Here is a 22,545-nt window from a genome sequence, read left to right as displayed (position 1 = left end):
GTTAATGCTACAAAAATAATGCACAAAAGGGTCTGGCTTGCAGATTTCATATAAAAAGCTAGTTACATGTAAATGACCACCTCCTAGAACATAGGCAAAAGAGAAATCTTAACAAACACAAGAAGAGAGTTTTATAGTAAAATTTAAACCTGGCATTACATGTGCATTTCTAGTATTTAACAAAACAGAACCTTTACTTCCATTGTAAAACTCAGTAATGCTTTTTGGCAACATTCTTCAAATCTTATTAAGGTATTTAAAGCACCAATAGGTGATGAAGTAACATCCTTCTTGAAATCCTGTATGTTAAGATTACATTGGTCAAGGATGTTTCTTTTGAATTTGAAAGTCTAGAAGTAATATTTCTCACTGTTAATAGTGAACAATTTCCATCTGTTTTACACCAAAGTTCAGTACTATAGAAGAACAGTGAACATTCCAACTCATAGTTGCAGGTTTTAGTATTATTTATTGTTTATTCTTACTGGACTTTATATGTACTCATTGAGACTTGCATAATAATCTTTAAGTGTTTTCCATTAATGACTCTCCCTCTTCCCAAGAAACCACATTGGTCACAGATGAACAGCTGGCTTTCTGAAAGACCTCACGAACTTTTCTGACTACTCAGCCTGCACTTTTATGTAATGTTTATTACATAAACACCTCTCAATACCCATTCTTTTTTCTTCATAGTGAAAGCTGAATACTACAAAGTAATAGTCAGAAGCTTGAATAAAGAATAGGAGCCCTCTGCCACACAACTGGACATTCATTTCTGGTCCTTCTTAACCTGTAGGTTTTTATGGAGTCTCTTTCATGACAACACTTTGGATCCCACACCTATTGCTATGTACCTTCCTTACTATTTTACTGTAAAGCACTTTATAGCATGAACTTCCAAACATCTCAGATACTTTGTCACAACCATTTCTCTGTTGACAAGAACTATGGAACATGAGAGGAAAGAGAAAATGCCATTATATGATAATAATCTTTGAGAGGCCTTGGATATCTGAAACACTTATCTTTACTAGTTTTAAAAGTGCCTTTCTCTAAGAGAAAAAGTTAATTAAAAAAATGCAAAATGGAATATAAATGTTTTTATTACATTTACAAGCATGAATACCAGTTCTTACCAACTTCAATGATTCATATATATGAGGTGAACCCACTACTCAGAAAGACAATACACACATAAATATTTATTGTTTATTATTTATTCAGCATCAGAATTATGACTGATGTTAAATAAAAGCAGTGCCCAAAGACTAGAATCAGAGACTAGAATTCTATGCGTGATTCATGTATCTTATTCAGTATATTCCACATACTTTCTTCACAATCACAAAGCTCTTTTATCTCATGTTTTGTACACACTTGCTTCCATATTTCTTCAAACCTTTCATCTGCAACATTCATGCCCATATTGTGGAGAATTTGTTTAATCTACAAAAATAATACAAAATAATGCAATTCATGTAATTCTAATCAACATTTTGCTAAATTATACAGTGTCTGGCTTTTACATATTTAGCAATCTCTATTTGCCAAAGAATATTTTCCCACTCTTAAATTAAAACTACAGGCCACATCCTGCATCCTTAACGAAGGAAGTTCCTATTTAAGTAAATCTGAATCTTATTGCAATGAAAGTTGTACAAAATTGTCTGTAATTAATACAGTAATGTTGATGCACTACTTCAACACTGTGAAAAAAATCAAATACAGAAGACTCAGGGAAAAGTAAATGTTTTTTAAAAGCCCTAAGTAAAGTTCTGTTTATCCACTCCATTTTTTGCTGTCTGCAGTTACCAACATAAGTCAGATTATATTATCTGCATTTCACAGCAAGAGTACTATATACAAGGTCATCAGCTGGTATAGACAAGTGGGTGATGTGACTAAAATGGAATGGTTCACATCAACTTTGAGCCTTGCTATAATTTTTACACCAAAATAATTCAGCAGAAGGGATTTTTCCCATATTTTCTCACTTGGGTGCTTCTTGTTGCATGCCTCATTACATTGACCTGTTGACTCATTAGCGGAAGGTAACTTTAGAAGAATATTGATGTGCCCTGTGCCTCTGTTAGTATCAGCAAACATTTGGTTTCTTCAATTGTATCATGTATGTGTGTGTACATGTGTGCTATATTTATGCTATGGATACTTTATGCATGCTTTGATAAAGATCTTTAACACAGTCAAATCAACCTTGTTGATCATCTTTCTCTAAAACTGTCTTTTGTACAAATATAGGCCTGATCCCCCATACAGCAAATCTTCAGCTTCATTTTAAGCAATAAATCTGTGAGAGTTTGTGCATGCTGAAATTTCAGGAGGTAAAAAGGGACCGAACACTGTTTCTTTAAGCATAGGTATTGTTTCAGTTAAATCCATCATATTACCCACAAGTAAAGCAAACCAGATCTAATCCAGTGTCTTCAACAAGCTAGTGAAATATAAAAGTTAAATTAAAAGTAATATTCCTTCATAGGACAACACTGCAGGGAGAATAAAGGACTACATGCGCTCTTAATTTGGCTTCACCATATTAAGAGACAACTCTGTCCTGACTCATCAGCTGCTGTAAAATCATCACTGACCAAACCATGGAAACTAAAAACATTGCGTACAGTCAGGATAAAACTCACTTTCACCTATGATCAACAAGATCATGCTGCATACAAATTACACACTATTCCTCAATTACATAACTTCTATTCTCTTCAAGAGACTGGAGAGAATTTCAGTGAAAAAAACAGCAATCCCAAGAACTACTTTGTTCTTTTCCAACAAGATGAGTCACCTCATGAAACTATTTTATAGTCAGAATTTGCATTCATTTCTACCACATTATACAAACACGGTATTAAATTACTCTGGGCTTTCATCTAATAATAATATCATATAATCTTATAATAATTTTATTAACCATGAAAGTTTTGGAAACATTAATTATACATATCAAAACAATAATTATGAAATGTCCAAACAGCCGATTTCATGAACATAGGGTGTTTTAACACTCAGAGGTGGTTCTGCACTGAATTCTATATAGCTGGTGTAGTCTACAATAGAGTATGACATCTCAGGACATGTAACTTCAAAGAATAGTCCTATCTAGTGCCTGACAGATGTAATTGGCAGATGTAATTGACTTCTCAATGAAGCATGAATTCCATTTACTGTTAGCTATTTGCTGCATGCACGCATTTCCTGCTTTCAGAGCTAGATTATAAAGTGGTAAATGCTCATGTACGCAACATTCTGACAAGGCGTTTGATGAGCATGACACCACACATTTTACCCCCAGTCACTAACTAGCAACGCTATTTTTTGTAAAATATATATTCAAGTTCCAGATCCACTTCCAAACATGACTGCTGAATATTTAATATAATGAGAAGCAGAGAGGAAGAGGTTTCCACAGCTTCTTTTCTCATTTCAGATTGGAATTTCACATCTCATTACAATTGTCTAATAAATTGTATTGCAGGTAACAAAACTCTCTCTCAATATTTTTTCACTATAAATTGTACCCAAGTATAAAATAGTGGTAAACAATACTGAAGAGGAAGCAGCAAAGTTGATTTAGTATTTATGTGAAAGAAACTCTGGTTTGTGAGAAAAGAGAGTGAAAGGAGGCTGAAGATATATCAGAAAAATCATGGAGTCCCCAAGTCCCTAGAGTCTCATATCCCATGTTTGTCTTCAGAATTATGAGACAGCACAGCATTGCTGTGTGACTCCCAATGTCCTCCATCACTGTACAGATCCTTTGTAGATCTGCGCCTACAACTATGACTTATTTTCAAGGTGCTTTCAAGTAGTTTGCTGAATTTGTCATTAGCAAAACCTGCCAAGTTAGTCTAAGGAGAGACGCTCCTGGTAAAATTTTCCACTAAACACCCCTCTGTGATAGAAATTATTTTTATACACCTGTAAAAATCTTTTTGTACGGCTTTTTAAGACATTTCATGGAATCATAGAATAACTTAGATTGGAAGAGATCTCTGGAAATCATTCATTCAATGATATAATCTAACTTTACAATTAAACCATGTTGCTTGAGATCTTGCTCAGAAATTTGAATAGGTTGGATCTCAATAAAATTAATATCTACCATCTTTATTAATAATTTCAAATGCGAAGAGTACATATTTTTCAGCTGAATGGATGTAAAGCAAGATGGAAATGTTGCACTATGAATTTTACTGCCTGTTTACTTGCTGGTATGACTTCCCACTCCCACATGGCTAGCAGAACAATTATCTTGGAAGAATATTCTGAAGAAATTCACTATACCTCTGCTTTTGGTCTGTTTTTTAAAAGATCTTTTTCATACACTCCCTTTTGACTGAAGACGGAAGGGAACAATACTGTAAAACCATTGCCCTGGTCACCATAATTAGTTGTGTCACTGAGGCGGCGAATTCGAGGAGCAGGAATATCCGAACGAACAGTTGGAACACCACACAATGGATAACCTGTGAAAATCAATCAACAGGCAGCATGGATAAATAGTGCCAGGGAGGATAAAACATTTTGCATTAAATAAGAAGAAATGTGATGCTTGACATAGGTTCAATAACAAGTTATATAATTTTCTTCCTCGTAACTTTTTTTGCATTTTTAGAAATCCTGGCTTCAGCTACATCATGAAGTGTGAAAACAAGGAATCTTGAAGTAATATACTAGTACTTACTTACCTACTTAGTATTCCCAGCTGAAAGTATTTTAGGTGATTACAAGGAGATATGGTTCTCCCAAAATTACCAGCATAATTTCTCAAATACATCTATATTAATTCCAATGTTTTGAATAGACTATCCCTTCCAACTTCCAAGTCTCAATCTTAAAAAAAACTTAAAGTAATTCACTATTTTACATTAGTAGAACCTGTAGCAATACTTAAATTTGCTCCTAATTTTGTCTTAAATAATGCTCATAAGTGAGCAGAACAGTCCACTGTACTTACAGGATGTTGGGATACCACCTACGACAGCATTATACTGAGAAGATGTTGTTTGATAATTTGTATATACACGGTCTGTTGATCTTCTAAGTGGTTTTGGCATTTTTTCTGAGCTTCCTGATTCTTTTAACTTGAGATCTTCCTGTTCTGGTAGTGGCTCATCCTCTTTCTTTGTGTCTTTGTGAAGACAGGCATCTAATTTTTTCCCTATATACAAAAGTTTTGGTATAGCCAAGACATATTATCAACACATTATACACTAAGAGGCAAAAAACTTTTCTTGAAGAACTGTAAAGGACGTTACATAATTCATCTACATTTCTGATAACGCTTCTAGGGATGTTTTACTTCCTGTTGATCTGTATTATTAAGGAAACTTCCCAGTGACAATCTCAGCATGCACCACAGAAATCCAGGATTCTGAAATGCATATGTACCTGAGACTTTGCTGGTAATTAAATCACTCTCTAAATCCTACCCTTCTAAAGGCGCACCTAGTTTACAACATCAACGTCCTTTCAATTCTATTCTAAGAAACAGATCATCCCCACAATTTCCCAGTATTAAGGCATCTACCTTTTGTAATTATTTTTTCTTCAAACTCTTTAACACCCATTTTATCTTTCCAGTTCAGAAAGTTTGCAAAGTCCTGGTAATTAATCAGACCATCCTTATCCAAATCACAGCAGTCAAATAAGGAATCCAGGAGCTCATCATCTAGATTCACATTCAGCTGAAAAAAGATCCTTCGTAGGTTGTCCTTGTGTATGATTCCATCACCATTCTATTACAAAGAAAATAAAACAGTTGTTATAGTCTATGATTCTCTAACAGCCATCATAAAGTAACCAGCAAAAGAAACACGTATGTATTCATACGGATAGATATATAGATATATATACAAATAGCACCAGACACACCATTTCAAGGAAAGTAATATTTCTGAGTACAAAAATAAACCCTAAGTAATTTAAGAAATTAGAAGTCTGAATAGAAAAGTGTCAAAAAGTAATTTTCAACTTAAATAATACAGATTTGAGAGTAAAGGTGTGACAGGCTATTGTGACAAGATAACAATCTAATCATGAATGTTGAGGAAAAGTCAAGGTGTCTTTAAAAGTAAGACATCAATCATTCTGTATACATTACAATTAATGTTATATATGAAATGTCAGTTACAACTCTTTTCCAGAGAGAAAAAAAGAAAATGTCTGAATTCTGATGCTTGGCAACTCAGTCAAAAGGTACAGCTTGGAAGAAAATACGAACATAATCCCTTCCACTGTTTTCCCTTTACAAAGAAACGCCAGATTTTGAAATCCAAAAATTGTTAAGATGACTCCTGATAGTGTGTCCCTTGCTCCCTCTAACCTGGATATTCCAAATGATACTATGAAAAGCTCCAAATAGTCTTGTGTCCAATTCCATAGCATATCACAGTAGATGAAACATACAGTAACTATGAAGTTATCTTCACAGTTATAGTCTTCATCCATATTAACCTTGCTATGCTTGTGTTTCTTCATGTCTGTATCTCTATAGCACAGGAGCACTAATGTCACACATTTCTTTACATTTACACCTTTTCAAAGCACTAACCTTATCAAAATGTCTTAATGCTTCTAGTAACACATCAAAATTCTCATAGTTAGCTTTCTTCAGACTTTGCCGAACTGCAATCAAGATAACTCTTTCTCTGCCCTTCCCACGTAGGAACTCACATGGAACCCGGTCATGAAGAAGATCATGAACATCTATAAAAATTAACAATTCCTCAATTAGTTGTGTATCTACAATAAACAGATATTTATTTAAAAAAATAGAAAAGCTTGCATTCATAAAGAAAAGGAGAATTTCAGTTTCAAGATGCTGATTTTCAGCACTGCTGAACAGGTGATACAGACATTTCATTACAAGATCAAATTGTATCATATCATTATTTCTCTACACACACACAGTTAGCATCAAAGATTTTGGAACATCATAATGTAGCTTCACAAATCTATCCACTGCTTCCAAAGCTTCTAAAATCAGTAGTTGTTACTCAATGTCCAGATAATTGAAAATAAAAAGAACATATTTTATTAATCTACCACTTCCAGTCTGTCATGTTCCAGATACTTATGAGAGCCAATTTAGTATTTTGGATAATTATATATCATTGGTTTCTAGAAAGACAATGCACTATTTTTATGTTACTGTTCCCATTTTCTATGTATCTTAACATTATTAGTGTTTTAAAACACTTTAGCACACTGAGCTACAATCTTCATCCAAATTCCCAAGATGCCAAGGTCACCTTCTAGAGTGCAAGAAGTTCATTCAGAGCTCAGTAACAAACATGAGTAGCTCACCTAATCCCCCTCTAACGGCAGTGTACAAGCACTATTTTCTACTTAATTATTAATTCTGAATTTATTATGAATTCTTTTGTTCAGTTCCTTCTGCTCTTCCTGATAGCATGAACTTCAATACACTACATAGTAAAATGTAAAACATGTAAAAGCTTATGCAAGCTTTCTATGGCCCAGATTAACTGAATGACTTTGATCCACTTCATTTTTTTGCTTCCCAATTATTGACTGCATTCCCTAATTATTAAACATAATGTTAAAACATCATCAATCCCAACACTGACTATTTGAGTTGACCAGCTTTCAAAATTTTGTCATAATGAAAATTAATTATTTTTTTTTTATTCTTACTCTGCTTTCTATCTCCTTGCAACCTTCAAAAACCTATTCCTATTTATTGCTTGTTATTTTTATTCTTTTTACAGAAGTGCTTGAGAAATCATTGAGAGGGAAGATGCATGATTGATTTAAATAGCCATTTTAATTTGTCACTTTGATGTCAATAAGGGTTTTTCTGCCACTTCCCATTTTGTTACATTCAGATACTAAGGCTTTAAAAAAAAAAAAATACCAGCATGATCATAATCCCAAACATAAAGCTTCTTTATTTTTGACATTTACTTTTTTCCCACTAGCAACTTCAAAAGCACTCAAATTTTCATTTCAAAAATTTACTGTCAATATATTTTTGTACCTTGCCTCTAAAATTTTAGGAAAACTGTATATACAACCAACAGTTATTACTTCAGCAGTTTCATCAGCAAAACAAGATTTTACTCTGCCCTTAAACTTACCATATTCATCTGGAGGGATCATCAATCCAAAGGTATGGTCTGGGGGAACATTCATAGTTTCTGCTATACTGTCAGTAAGGACATTTTTTTGTTAATTGTCAAACAGTTTATTAATAGCCAAAATAAAACCTCAGCTACTATTAAAAAAGAAGCAATTATGTAACGGGGTGACAGTCATAGTTCACCTGAAATTTTTTTACCAGGACTTCGTTTCAACGTTACCATTCCAGAAAAAGCATCCCTTTACAAAGCTGATAAGAACATTCACTGTTTGTAATGTAACACAGCCAAATATAAACTTTTTGAACATTTATGCTCATTAAAAGGAAAAACATCCTATGCCCTTTTTCCAAAGAAAATTATAGAAATGTATGAGAAGAGTCCTTGTAGTCAAACAATAGGAATATTTAGACAAAATCTCCAACTGAAATGTCTAAAATAAACTATGTCTGGCTAAAGTGGAAAAAATGATTTGCATCTCTGCTTTTCCACAAGCAATTTCATGTCTACCAAAACCAGCAACCAAACCCATATCCATACAGAAAACTTGGCTCAGTTCTGTTCACCAAAAATTGAAGATTCTGTTTGTGAAATTAAAGAATTGTTTCCTTTTTTAATTTAAAAAAGATGCAATGCTCATTTTATTTTCAGTAATTAAATAATTAAAACATCTGAATCAAAAAATCCTCATCAGAATTGAAAAGATAATCAGTGCTTTGTTCTAAAGCACTGAACAAACAAAAACACACACACAGAAATGGTAACACCACAATCTAAAAACTACTATGTATGTTTTTCTTTTATCATTTTCATATCACAAATAGGATGAGGATAGCTTAAAATTCACTAAATAAAATTAAGATAGCCTGTGTCTGTCTTGTAATATTAGTGCTGGGTTTCAGCCTGCACTGCAGCCCATCTCTGACCACACTGCTTCCTTCACATTGCTCATGCTCCAGGTCTATCTCACAGTAAGCTGGGACACAGTGAAGGGGAGAGAAGAAACTGACTCTATTTGTGATTGCTCCACACATGTACTTACGGGAACACTTCTCCAGATCAAGTCTGAGATCTTGAGTTCGAAACTAAGTTTTGCTACCAAAATCAATCATGCTTTTAGTGAGCCTTCAGACATATTTTTGCAGAAATCTAGAGCATCTGCAAAGACAACCTTTGGATACATTCAGGAGCCCTAGATTTGTACATCTGGAACCTAACTCCACTGTACCTTATGAATTCTGTGGTGCTTCTTAAGCACTCTTCTGTAAAATTACAAAACTTTTCCAGATCACTTCATAAAGGTCAGTCATTCTAATAATTTAACAGAGATTGGTAAATGTTGCTAGAGAATAACACAATGTAGTTCCACATCCTTTTCCAAGGAAGAAATAAAGTGAGATTATAGATGATGTAATGAAGAAGACCAAAAATAGTGTCAGATTAAGCAAAATGGTTGAATCCCAAAACATTAGGTGAGATGTTTCAGTCCTTTCAAACCTTCCTAATAGCAAAATAAAGGAGAAAAATGTCTTTAAAGAGTGCTTGTCAGATACAGACCACTTAAACAGTAAGATCTAACTTTACTACATGGACACAGTACAGCCCTTATTAGCAACTTGTAATCAGCCTAATTAGGGCAGGTAGAAGGTCCTTTTCTATTTAATGTGTGCTGCACTGGAAGCATTAAACACACAGTTATATTTTTTATCCAAGACATAAAAAGATATTGGAGAAATGGCAAAAGTGAGTGAATTTTGTGCTTGATCTATTAGTTAACAGAAGATATTTTGCTTACTTACGGATCAAAAGTTTTTCCAACCAGAGGCTGGAATTTTTCCTTGAAATCATCGCTTCTTTTTGACACAAGGTGTGGTGCTCTCTTCCTAAAAATTACAAAAATAACTCTGCACATATTTGTTTAAAAATATTCAAAAGTTTTTCAATAATATTTTAAAATATTATTATATAATAAGAAAAAAACAGCAACTCCTCTCAACTTAGTAATTTAAATATCTTGCTACTTAAAATCTTTGCATAATGATTAAGACCAAGTGCTGTTATATGGTAAAAGTTATTTGCATAAACTGTACTGATAATCACATCTTGCATTTTCTATTCAGTTTAATACAGCTAAGGATAGGATTGTGAGATGTACAATTTTCTTCATATTTGAAGATCCACTCTTCCTGATAATTCATCCCATTTATTAACTAGTTAACTCATTGCAACTTACGAATCCAGGTCCAAGACCCAGTTTAAGGTCTTGGCTGTATTTCGCCCATCTTCATAGTGAGGGGTTTCCATTCCATAAACAAAAGACTTGTCGAAGTGTGAGTTATACTTCCTGTTGATTGGTTCCCCTGCAGAAGAAGTAGGCATTTCAACCTGTGTGTAACACCTAAGGAAGAAAAATGTACCCAGTATCTTCATTCTTAAGACAAAACAATGAAGAAACAAAGGAAAATAACTAACAAACCCAGTCTATTAAAGATAAATAACTTGCATTCCCCCTGTTTATTGAGTAATTAGGAACAATCCAATTGTCAAAAGGGAAGATAAAAGGCAAAATAAAAAGCAAAAACTGCTTCAGTTGGATTTTCTTCTACGTTTGATTAAAGACAAGCCCAACAGAATAAATGAAACCATGTAAGTGGTGATGGTCATGCATCTACACCTCAGAAACATGTACCATTTGATTTACTGTTTTTAAAAAATGCAAAAAATTTTTGATGTCCTTCATTTTCATATATACTCTTGCTATGTCTTTTTGTCACAGAAAAAACTGCCATTCTTCAAGTTCTTTTCAACCACCTTTTAAAAAGAATGATACTTAGAACTGTCAAAAAAAATATTATTCACTCCATGTTTTCTAATAAGGGCTTCATAAGTCTGTTTGGCAGCATGGGATTTTTACAATATTGCTGGGGCACATAGTTGACTCTTTTTTTCTGTCACTGTTTCTGACTTGGCCTCTCCATGATCTGGTAGATGGAAGTTACATCAGGAACATTGGAAGAGACAGATAATGAGTAATTCCACTAAAACACCCAAGAAGGCAGGGAAGGGGGAAAACAAAGTTACAGGTTTGGCCAATTTATACCAATATTATTTATAGTAGAATAGTAGAATTTTTTAGTGAGACAACAAAGTACTGTAATTTCATATCCATGTAAGAGTCTCCACATTGTTGGAACATGAAATACAAGCCTCTCTGAGTCCCTCAGAGAGAGAAAGGAACTGAAATACATTAAATCACATAGACATGAAATAAGAGTGTAGGTTTTAGTTTTAAGTAAGTAGAAATATATCTTAAGTGCCTTAAGAGACTGTGTTAGCTAGTAAAAAGACCTAAAGCCTAGTTTGAAGTTCAGTAGTGCTACCCTTTACATAATTAACTTAGCTCTAGACATAACGAAAACATAGCTTGTACTTCTAGATAGAACAGATAAAGCTATTTATGTAAATAGATAATAGATAATAAAATAGATTTTAGGTAAGAACTGACACTACTTTCGTACACTAGAATTAAGTTCAGATTGGCGTAGAAAGAATGTTTTAGAATCGTGTTTTTAGCTGATTGGATGATTTATGAATAAAATCCCCCTGTATTAGGATGAAAAGAGACAACACACGAGGAAGAAGAAAGAAGACACTGCTGCTTCTGTGGCTGCTGTTACTTCTGCTCAAAATATCGAGATTCTATACCAGAAAGCTTTTAGCACAGACTTCAATACTCTGAACTCTTTGCCTTCGAGACTGATGCATTCATACAATAAACAACTTTACAACAACCAACTGTTCTTGTCTCTTTGAAGACCCAAGACCCACAAAAAACTCGACACCAGATAAAATTTGTATTTTCAGCCTGTGACTTCAAATCTGAGATTGCTTCCAGTGGCATAGACAATGCCAAACTCAGTAAACAACCAGGGTATTTGTGAGTTTCTAGTTTCCTGGAAATATTTAGCTTTTCAAACAGCTCCCAGAAGAAATCAGGATTTTAACTCCATGAAGTTCTTATACTGTTTTAAATGCCCATCCTGAAGTGATCAATAGTTTTAGGAACTGGGATCATGCTCTCTCTGTTGCATTTTTTTCACATAATTTTTTTTAATAATCTATATTGTATTACTACAGTGGTTAAAATTAATAGTTTACATCTCACAAAACAGCACACAGTATGCACGGAACACATGTAGAGGAACTTTTTATGTGGCTTCTTATCAGCCTTTTAACTTACCCGCATAATAATCCTCATGTGACAGAACATACAAATTATGTCCTTCTCTCGCTTCTTTATCCACTTCCTCAAAAGTTTTTGGTGGATTTAGAAGCTCTCCAGCTGTTAAATCTGGAAACAAATAAAGAATGTATAGCTGGGGGAACTAAGAGGGGGCGGATGTCTTGTTTGGTTTGTTCTTAATTGTAAACAATACCTTGTTAGAGAAGTTGCTAATAGTGCGGAAGGATGATACTTCTTACAACATTTCTAGTCGATCTATATTCAATCTAATAACATAATGACATGGAACTAGGGAGAGAATCACAGAAAGCCAGATGAACAGAACTTTTGCAAGAAAGCTACACGGGCAACACAGATGTGATTTCCTCCAGTCTGTGGAGGAAAGATACACATGCCAAAGAAGTTCCTTCCATGAGGCCTATTAGAGTTGCTGGGAAAAGGAAGTTGACAGCTACCTAAGCAGTTCTCCCAGGAAATCTATAAAGACAGATCAGGAAAAGAGCCAAAAGCCCTGCTAGTTACCATATGTTTTCAGCTGCTTGTTTCTTCATCATAACTGAAAAATTTTAGGCCTTGCAATAACTGTCATATAATAACTCTTCTCTTAAAACAGAGTTGTTGGAATCATAGAGCATGTGCTAGATAATAAATTGCAGATTATCTTGTATTTACAGGAAATATGTTTTAATGGCACATTTTCCTACCTTTGAAGACTTTTATTCCAAATGTAGTATTGATTATATCCAAGCCCTCAGGTAACTTAGAAGATTGATCATGTGATCTACCCAAAGGTGCTTCACGTTTACTGGAGTAAATTGCTTCTTTCCTGTCTTGCATCTTTTCTTGAAATTCACTCTTAGCAACTGGACTTATCAATGAAGCTACCTGAAGACATCACAAACAACACCAGAGGCAGGAAAACCAACAAACTTTGATCATTCACACATCACTATGACTACCTACACAAACAAAAGTTTGCTCATAAGTGTTGTAATGAGATCTTTCATGGTTACACTGATATAATTTTATCCACTGAGCTGCAAACCAAAACTGTGTCTTGAGAGAAGAACACTAATAACTACTTCTATGCTAAACTTCCAGCTAAATAAAATAGTTTCTGTGAGATATTTTTATTTTATGCTAGTTTTTTCACTTGTTAATATATACATTTTATTAACTGCAGTCTTTCTTTTCTTAGCACATATTAGAAACTATAGTCAAATTATATTGTGACAAAAACTGAAGTGATTTGATTTTTCAGGCTATCCATCAAAGTAATGGGGATACTAGAGAAAATTTATTATTAGACTCTCATTGAACATTACATAAAGAAATATTGAAAAAAAGTAGTAGCAAATACAATTGATCCAAAGACATGCTTAGAAAACTGACTAGGCTTCTGACCCTTCCTACAGATAATATGTAATTAATAATGCAAAGTCTTTAATAAACAGCGCAGACTAATCCAGTACAGATCCAGTACAGATCAATCCATTCAACACAAAGCTTCCAAGGAAGGACACCAAAACCTGGCTGTCTTTCATTTTGGATATGCCTAATAAATGTCTGTCCTGGGTTGATTATGATGTTAAATTGTATCCCCATTCATCCACCTAACCCAGACACAGGTTTTGTATTCTTAAAATTCCATCTAAGAGTAAAAGTGAGTGGAAAAGAAGCACCGAGTCTGTTATCAGAGACTGTACTTGCTCCCCCCGCATCGGGAGTTTTGACTACAGCACAGACAGACAACAAGACACAGATCGCCTTGGCTTTCCAACTAGCCGGAGCAGAGAGGTCTTCCTGGACTGTTTTCTTTCCCTTTTTTGAAACAAATCGAACCTGCTCTGGACTGGGGACTCGGGAGAGCACCAGGAGCTTGCACCTGTGGACTACTGGGAGCCCAGCCTGGGCAGCGGCATTTTCCAGCGCCAGAGGGACTGATAACAGAGCGAACACCTACAGGAAAGAGACCCTCTGAAGTTTGTCATCTCTTCTGAAGGGCGAGAGGTTTTGTAATGTGATATCATTCATTTTGTGCTGGGTAGTGCTGTGCCTGTGAAATAAACAGGTTTTTTCCACTTCTCTCAGAGAAATCTCTTCCCGAACCGGTTGGGGGGTGGGAAAAAAAAGGGCCACGTGGGTTTGCTTCCCGGGGGGAGCCCCACTGGAGGTTTTCTCCCAAATTTTGCCCTAAACCAGGACAATGTCCTACTCAATATCCTCTAATACTAGGCCTTACTTTCTTTATAAAAATACACTTTACTAACACAACTGCTATTTTTAGAGATAAGAACATAACTGTGTGATAAAACTACCAATGATCTCTTCAGCAGTTTGATTACAGATTACAACACAAAATAGTCTGGCATATCCAAACCATCACTTTTTAGCTAAAAAAAAATCAGTTTCAAGCCAAAGGTAAGAAAGCATACAGAATAATTATACCAAACTGTAAAGACATTCTCAGATAACAGCTCTTTTGCAAGGAGTTTAGCTGATTTTATCTCTGTGACCTGGAAAAAGCAAGCAGCAAAATTCTTGGGAAGAAGACTGTTCATTAACTTAAATCTTGAAATGAAATTAATAATTCAGTAGTCACTACAAAAATTACATCACTGATAACAGTCACTGAACTTCAAATATTTTCCAGTTTCAATAATGCTAAGTAAGTCCTATGATTTGACCTCAGAACTCAGGTAATCCACAGCAGCTGTGAAATGCTGCAGTTTAAAACACTCAGCTATGTACCTTTATCCCTGACTATGAGGAAATCAGCTGCTTTTATTAAGAACACTCTTAAGAGGTTCATTCTTTAACAAGAGTAAATGAGTCACAGTCTTACAGTGAGTTTGGAGTTTGACTTTATGCCATGTGTCAAGTGAGTTGCAACATCTGGATCGTCTGCTGCACCATAGAATATTACTTTAGCACCAGGAGCTGGATCTGTTGTATTTCGAAACTTTCGTACAACAGTCGGAGTAACAGGCTATACACAAGGCAAAGCAAAAACAAGTTTACAACAGACATACACAAAACGTTAATGAAAAGAAAATGTGAAGACATTTGTGTCATTCCAGATATAATAACAAAATATGAGGATGCTTTAGGGCTGTAGTACATGCATATGCTCCTGCAGAAGCTGATACTGTGAGCATAAGGTCAAAATAACCCAGACCAAATTTTATCAAACCAGCATGGCTAAGTTCCAACACTTCCCATCATTTATTATTTTTTTTTAATCTGGACAATAGCTACTTCACATGTTCTTGATGAAAACTAGATGTTACACTTATAAATTTCAGAAACCCTTAACCTGATTCACAGCAATTCCACCATCAATGAAGCAATTTTGGAAATTACTTAGACCACAGTGTTGTTTTTTTTTTTAATTATCATTTAAAGGGAAACCTGCTATTTACAGATTCCATTTGTGTCTCAGTAGCCCCTGACTCTTCAGGGCCATGGGGAAGGAAGGGCCAGTGGGAATCACAATTCTGGTAGGCACCCTTGTAAAGAAGAACCTGCATCAGAAGTAATAATAATTCCCAATAATTACTCCAATTTCATTACCAGATGGGAAAATTGTCTAAAACAAATTATATTTAGTCCCAACTAAACAAGCATGGTGACTTTTGTAAAACATGTGAAAAAAAAATGGACTGCCAGAAGTGTTTTCCAATCCTGCCAGCTAGTCTCTATAATTCCTTATGACAAAAACCAACAACGAAATAAATGCTAGTTTCAAAAGCGAAGGGATGTAGAAAAAACACAGGAGCCTCTACAAAAACAACTCACCCTGGGTACCACCTCTTTGAGACAACTCGCAACCGTGCTTCCCGCAGGACTCAACTTTCCAGCCTAAACAATGCAATAAAAAAATAAATAACGCCTGACGAACTTCATTTTAATAATACACACAACTAGTCAGATCGGGATCTGACATTACGGACGGGACCTTGTCCAACTGTCCCCGTTCTGACTGGGATGGGAAGAAGCCGCACCCATTTCTGGGATAGAGGGGACTCGCAGTGAGGGAGCTGCGCCTTCCCCCGCCACACACTGTCCCTCTTCCAGCCCCTTCCCTCGGCGGGACTCCTCCCTGGAAAGGCATAGACTAGCGGGGGACAGCTCCGCGGTACCGGCGGGACCTTTTCGGCGAAGACACTCACGTTCGGCATCTCCGGAGCCCCGTCGGGGGCCGTCTCTTCGGGGCAGGGCCGTGGCTGCTCCGCCATGGCCACCGCTTATTCTGCTCGCTCGGTAACGGCGTTGGCGGCGGCGCCGGGAGCGCTCGTGCGAGGCGGGCGGTGCGGCCGCCGCTCACAGCGCTCCGCCATCCCCCGGCACCCAGCGCCCCCCGTCCTGCCCCTCACAGCGCTCCGCCATCCTTCTCGCACCCAGCGCCCCCCGTCCTGCCCCTCACAGCGCTCCGCCATCCCCCGGCACCCAGCGCCCCCCGTCCTGCCCCTCACAGCGCTCCGCCATCCTTCTCGCACCCAGCGCCCCCCGTCCTGCCCCTCACAGCGCTCCGCCATCCTTCTCGCACCCAGCGCCCCCCGTCCTGCCCCTCACAGCGCTCCGCCATCCCCCGGCACCCAGCGCCCCCCGTCCTGCCCCTCACAGCGCTCCGCCATCCTTCTCGCACCCAGCGCCCTCCATCCTGGCCCCTCACCCAGCGTCCCCCTCTTCCGTCACAGCGCCCCGCCGTCCCCCTCGCACCGGCGCCCATTTCTTCTCCCCTCACAGCGTTCCCTCCATCGCCTTCAGCACCCGCCACGTCCATTACATCTCACACCCCTCGGCGAAAGTCAGGAAATAAATTGCATTGGGCTGTTCCGTAAATGTCATGATCTAGAAAAATAATTAAGGCCCAGAGGTCCCATATTTCTTAGAACGATTGTTAAATCTTTAAAAATATACTGGCTTTCAGATAGGCGGGTTGAATCTTGAGGTCGAAAGGAGGTCTTATATGGTCAGAAGTTTGATCAAAGTTTCAGTCTTTATTACTGTAATAAAAAAATTCTGCCCCTTTCACGGATGTCACATTAAAATATGTCATATTAAAATATTGTACGCTGGAGCTGTTTCTCTAGAGAAAACTGCCACTCCCACCCACACACAGCATGGATGTGGGTGAGAGAAGCCCTTCAGCACTACCCCAGACACGTGAGTGCTCTCACTGTTTGTCTTAAATGAGTCAACACCTCGTATATCTAACCCACTGTATTTGATTTTTAGAAACAAATGTGGATTATTTCAGAAAAGCAGCGTGGGTAAGACTGAACAAGTTTCACCACTGTTTAACAGACCCTCATTTCTTACAAAGACTTTTATTCTCAGATGACATTTAGCAAACTATCCCCTTCTTCCTGGCAAAGCATCTCCATTTAATCACATCCTGCTCCATTCTCCATAGTCCTTTGGTGGCAAAACAAATTTTAGATAAATACACAGACCTTAATCATAATTAATCAAACTATTACCAGGTGTTGCCATTTTATTCTCTGCTCTAACATTTGTTTGGTAAGGACTTTAAATGAATGATGCTAAATTAAAACTAAATTAATTTCCTACAAATGGAAGGTGAGAGGCTCCGGCAGTTACTGCTGTGTAATGATCTGCTCCAGCTGTCCAAGTTGCCAACAATACTTGTCAGTGCCATGATCCATGAACTTCCAGCACATACATATGTATCTTTGTCTTCTCCAGGCAGAACCATCATGTATAGCATCAGCTGTGATCTAGCTGTGGCAATGCTGGTGCCCTTTTTCAAAAGAAGTTATGTGTTTTTCTGCTGTAGACATGGCTGCACCACACCCCTAATACGGAACATCCACATCCACTTGGGAACTAAAGAAGCTCTTGTAAAATCTTAATGTGTTCAGTTATTTTCATATTTCAATCATATTTGTTATTGCTTGAAGTTCATAGTGTTCCTACCAAATAAAGCAATAATCCTTGGTAGTTTAATAAATAAAATGATTGGTTATATCTTGCCTTGTGATCCATTCATCTGCAAAGTGTAATTTCTATCTAGTAAAGTTGTCAGAAGGGAGAACTATTTATAGAGAGGAAGAGCAAAGTACAGTAATGTAAAAATTAGATATTAATAATAGGGTGCAGGAAACTGGGACTTTTTTATCCCAGGATAAAATTCAGGAAATGGAATTCTTGCCCTTGTGTTTGTTATATGAGATGGCTCTCTACCTGTGCTCAAGGTTCTATCATTTTTATATATTCTGTGCATTGCTGATTTATTTTTGCCTTGTTTTTTCCCCAGCAGGTGGCCACACTTGCTAATTGAAAGCATCCACTCAGCCTCCATGGAGTGGGTTTTGTCAAAGGCACAAAAATAGGATTTGGACATGTAAAAAGTGCCTATTGCAGAAACAAGTAGAGCAGAAGTCCAGAGCCTTCTTTTTTTTTTTTTTTTTTTTTGCCTCTCTGTGCTTCTTTTCTTTTTTGCAGAAACGTGGGTTCCCTATAAATCAATTTGAAACCTACTGACAATATATATTCTTTCCTATAATTTTTCTCATTCTGGAATCAGTGTCATATCCATTCTTTCTTATACTGAAAGTTATTTTGGCCACAAAAGAATATTTGTGGAGTGGGAAGGACCTGTAATTTACAGATAAGATGATGAATTAACAAAAAACAATTGAACTCAATTTTCAGGAAAAAAAGATCAAAACTTTATTTACTTCAGCATTAATTTGTCATCTATGTCAAAACTAGGATCTCTAGAGAAAGCTGTTTGGAAAAAGTTGAACAAAATTTTCCATTCTACAGCAGCACTTTTTTTTCTCAACAGTACTTGACATTTCACTAGTTTCTGACATCCAATCCCCACAACCTAATGCCTTTTTCTGTCTTGTTTAGGCTAAAACAGAGGAATGGAAACTAAAGCCCTGCATTTTACTTTGCTTAAGGGGTGCAAACACCCCATGTTCTGCAACACAGCTCTTGCTCTGACTATGGTGCTGGCATAGATCGGAGTCACAGCACTAAGTTTGTAGATTCCTTTAGGTCCCTGAAGGCCAGAGAACTCCATGTAAAACACTGCAAGTGTTGCGAAATATCTGGATTACATCAGCCATGTCGATGCACTTTGCTGTTACTTTGCCTGGTTGCTTTCATGTTTTTTTATTCGAGTAATTTATGGATAGCACGTGACTGTTTTTATATGCTACACCCCTTCTGTATGTAATTATATGACCAAGCCAATGTAGGTACAGAGAAAATGTACACAAGTAGAGAAGACAGAAAAAAAGAATGTTAAAGAAAACAAAAATTGGGAAGTTCAAACACAATAAAAAGATTCTGTACGTCCTCTAAAGTCAACGTCCACTTATTATTACATGTCTAGCATTAGATTTAAACACATAATATTAAAACTCTGCAGAGAAATGCTAAAATAGATGGAAAGCCACCTGGTGAAACCATGACCCACTAACATAAATTTGTTAATATCATCCATCACAGTTTCATTTTTGATATATATGAACCACGATGAAATAAAACATGAAATCATGACCACCAGTAGGGGCTATCTGTGTGATTTCAGAGCTTTCCTTCAACATCTTTTTGTGCAGACTACAACAGAAGAAACTTGTCTTTACCACTAGAATTCACATAGACCTGTCAAGACTGAAATACAGTAACTGGAACTTGGTCATTTGATTATTGTCACATTCTTTTGTGCCTCTATTTCACACATTCACAGTGAACCTTTGGTGTTTGCTGTCGCACTCTGTCAGCATCAACCAGATGTGAGCAATTTGGGTATTTCACAAAGCAAGGGAGATGTGCTACAGCTCTGCATTGCAGTCAGAGTTAAGTTAGACAGCGGGAACCTCCTGGATGTAAAACAGGCTTCCTAACAGCAACTGTATCATGTGAATAGAACTCCTGAATCAAAAATTCCACTTAGCCTTAATCTGAAAGATGGTTTAAATTTTATAAAGTATTTTTTTTATATTAGAAACATAGTGATCTTTACATATGGAATAGTGTAGTCCTTTGTTTTATAAGATTAAGTAAAACACAAAATGTCATGTATGACATGTTTAATCTCTAAACTGAATTTAGTTCAAGTAATTCTAAAGATTCAGTGTAATATTTTTACACCAAATCTGTACATGTGTGTTCTGTGTCTGGCTGAGATGGAGTTAATTTTCTTCATAGCAGCCTGAATGGTGCTGTGTTGTGGATTTGTGACTAAACTGCTGTTGATAACACAGCAATACCTCAGCTACTGCTGAACAGTGCTCGCACAGGGTGAGGACTTTCTCTTTTTCCCCAATTTGTCATCAGCCCCACCCAGGCAGAAATGCTGCTGATGGTCCAGAAATGTGGGAGTGGAATACAGCCAGGACAGCCAACCCAAACAGATCGAAGGGATATTCCATCTCACACAGCATTACGCTCAGCAATAAAAAATGGAGGTAGACAATGGAGATGTCTTACAAGTTGGCTGCTGGAGACTGTCTGGACATTGGTCTATTTATGGGAGGTAGCCAGCAATTTCTTTGTATTGCCTTTTCACTTGCACTTTCCTTCATCTATTACACTGTCTTTGTCTTAACCCACGAGATTTCCTGCTTTTGTTTGTCATGTTATGTTCTCTTACTGCAGGGAGGTGAGTGAGTGGGTGAGTGAGTGAGTGAGTGAGCAGCTGCCAGCTTGACTGGATGCTATCTGGTGCTCCAATGCATGCCTATCAGGTGTGTAGTAAAACACATTTAGTTATCAGGAATCTCCTGTTTGCTCAGCAAATCCTGAAATCCAGTTGAACATATTGAGACCAGTCAGAGGGTTATGACAAATAAGCAGTGTATTAGTGCAGAATTACATGATTTAAAGGACAATTCTTACAAACATTTAGCAAACTCACAGCTCAAAAAATTTTGTATACTCTCAAACATGTTTCTCTGGAGCTAGTCTGGCACTCTATATCACTGGTGAATGCAAAGACTATTTTACTTCCTTTGAAGCTACATATTGGCCTTTCACAAAGCACTTATGTAAGTGATCAACTCAATAAAGCAGAAAGGGGAAATTGTTACTCTGAGAGTAAACTGGTACCAACAGAATAGTATATGAAAAAGAAGTGATGAAGAGTAAAAGAACATTGTTTTCACTCCATTCACTTCAGTATGTTAAAGTATTGAAATGTCATACTAGGGAAGGGGAAAGTAGCATAATACTGACCACAGGCTTTACATAACTTGATTTCTGCTTTATTTAAATATATATGGTTGAACTAAAACATGTATTTTAAGAATACAACAACATTGCTTTATTTCCTGTGATGGAGTATCTAACCAACCTTCATTAAATTATACCAATTACTAAATACTGTTATTGATAAACTTACTAAATGTCTTACCAGTTTGTTTATTATTTCTTTCGAATTCCAACTTTTACACCTTGTTAAAGGTGCTATACCAAAGAAATACTTATCACGATGGCTCCGTTTCTGCTACAACCCGCTTGCAGCCTGTGGCCAGCTGGCCTATATCCTGCTCCCTCACAAGGTCATGCTTCGTGCTATGAAGCAATCAAGACTTGTTCTGCATTAGTAACCCGTTTTCTTCAGTTTTTAGCACTGACAAAAATGAGCCAACCTGTAAGGCTTTATCAGTGCCTGTTCAGTGTTTTAAAAAGGCAAATTCCCGATGGCAATTCAGGTTTTCTTATGCAATTCCTCCTTTCAACTCATTTATAGCTTCGGAAAGTGGTTATTTCAAAGGATTAAAGCAGAACTTGTCTGTGTGTGTGATACCCAGCTCCCATCCCTGGCACCTCAGTGGCCTCCTCAGGCTTCAATGCAGTCCCTAGAGGACTGGCAGAAAATCACGGAATAGTTTGGGGTGGGAGGGACCTTAAAGATCATCCAGTCCCAACCACCCTGCCTTGATCAGGGGCGCCCCTACTACAGACGGTTGCTGAGAGCCCCACCCAGCCTGGCCGTGAACACTGCCAGGGATGGAGCATCCTGAAGTTCTCCCTGCAACCCATTCCAGTGTCTCACCACCCCCAACCTAAATGGAAGATGGAAGACGCGCGGATCGCTCCCGGCACTCTTCCCCCGGGCGCTGGGGAGAAGCGGGAACCAGGGAACACCCGACTGCCAGAGCGCGGCTCGGCGGCCGCAGGAGCGGGAAC

The 22,545-nt window shown here is 37.1% G+C and overlaps 1 protein-coding gene across 1 annotated transcript; it reads right to left on the bottom strand.

The window, feature by feature from the left end:
* Window positions 1-787: 787 nt before the first annotated feature.
* Window positions 788-16,610, bottom strand: EFHB (EF-hand domain family member B). The gene is made up of 13 exons (XM_088058240.1): window positions 16,545-16,610; window positions 16,171-16,233; window positions 15,218-15,361; window positions 13,077-13,257; window positions 12,370-12,480; window positions 10,363-10,489; window positions 9,929-10,012; window positions 8,130-8,197; window positions 6,581-6,735; window positions 5,558-5,765; window positions 4,985-5,188; window positions 4,312-4,493; window positions 788-1,449 (listed from the first exon to the last, which is right to left on the bottom strand). The coding sequence occupies exons 1-13, from the start codon at window positions 16,608-16,610 to the stop codon at window positions 1,285-1,287; spliced, it is 1,758 nt and encodes a 585-aa protein (XP_087914366.1). The 3' UTR covers window positions 788-1,284.
* Window positions 16,611-22,545: the final 5,935 nt, after the last annotated feature.

This window comes from Pseudopodoces humilis, chromosome 1 (assembly GCF_049639895.1).
Source record: "Pseudopodoces humilis isolate 2021_Gansu_Grassland_sample_001 chromosome 1, ASM4963989v1, whole genome shotgun sequence".
Classification (NCBI taxonomy): Eukaryota; Metazoa; Chordata; class Aves; order Passeriformes; family Paridae; genus Pseudopodoces; species Pseudopodoces humilis.
This window is presented reverse-complemented; position numbering and strand designations above follow the sequence as displayed.